Source organism: Impatiens glandulifera, chromosome 7, assembly GCF_907164915.1.
Source record: "Impatiens glandulifera chromosome 7, dImpGla2.1, whole genome shotgun sequence".
Lineage (NCBI taxonomy): Eukaryota > Viridiplantae > Streptophyta > Magnoliopsida > Ericales > Balsaminaceae > Impatiens > Impatiens glandulifera.
Genome location: NC_061868.1, coordinates 7,456,571 through 7,457,381, shown reverse-complemented (window position 1 = coordinate 7,457,381; position 811 = coordinate 7,456,571). Strand labels below are relative to the sequence as shown.

General features: G+C 30.0%; 1 protein-coding gene across 1 annotated transcript; it reads right to left on the bottom strand.

Moving 5' to 3' along the window:
- Positions 1–228: 228 nt before the first annotated feature.
- Positions 229–594, bottom strand: LOC124946261 (glutaredoxin-C9-like). The gene has a single exon (XM_047486826.1). It carries the CDS (start codon positions 592–594, stop codon positions 229–231), a length of 366 nt encoding a protein of 121 aa, XP_047342782.1.
- Positions 595–811: the final 217 nt, after the last annotated feature.

Sequence of the window (811 nt, the reverse complement as noted above, 5' to 3'; positions counted from 1 at the left end):
TCACCCAAACACAAAATTATAAAACTTATAATTTATATTGGTTAATATCCATTACAATTTATTCATACCATATATTACACAATAGTATATATAATACATCTTTCATAATTTATCTTTTTGAAATACCAAATACACAACATTATGTTTATAATAAATACATTTTAATTGCAAATATAGTGCTTTTAGCTATATTATATTTTTGAGATAAAAAAGAAGAAAAGAAGTTGATCAAAGCCATATTGCTCCTGCTTGTTTCAGGGCTGGAATCAACTCGCCCCTGGCATGACTTGAAATTACCTTATCCACTCCTCCAAATAACCGTTCTCCAATAAAAATCAACGGAAGCTGGTCCAATTTTATATTCTTATCTTCTCCTGCACCATTGATAACTTTCCTTAACCGATCAAGTTCATTCATTTCGTCTTCTTCATCAATATCATAGGTTGCCGGACTCGCTCCAAAACTATGAAGTAAATCCAATACAAATTGAACAGTGAAACATCCACGTATTCCCACAATGGCCACCGCTCTTTGAGATATCATGTTCTTCATGACATCATTGTCTTTAGGCATTGGAATCGTCGATTTTGACATGGTTATATGATTCAAAGATCAACTTTAAGGAGAAATATAAGTGGGATGGTTGTTTGGATGTAATGAAGAAAAAATGGATATTAGATGGAGTTTATATAGTGATATGAGAAAAAATGGTTATAGAAAAAAACGTAAATTCAATTATAATGACATTACATTATATGTAACTACTACTTTTTGATGTCACATTTCTTTACTTCTATTATTTATATATTAA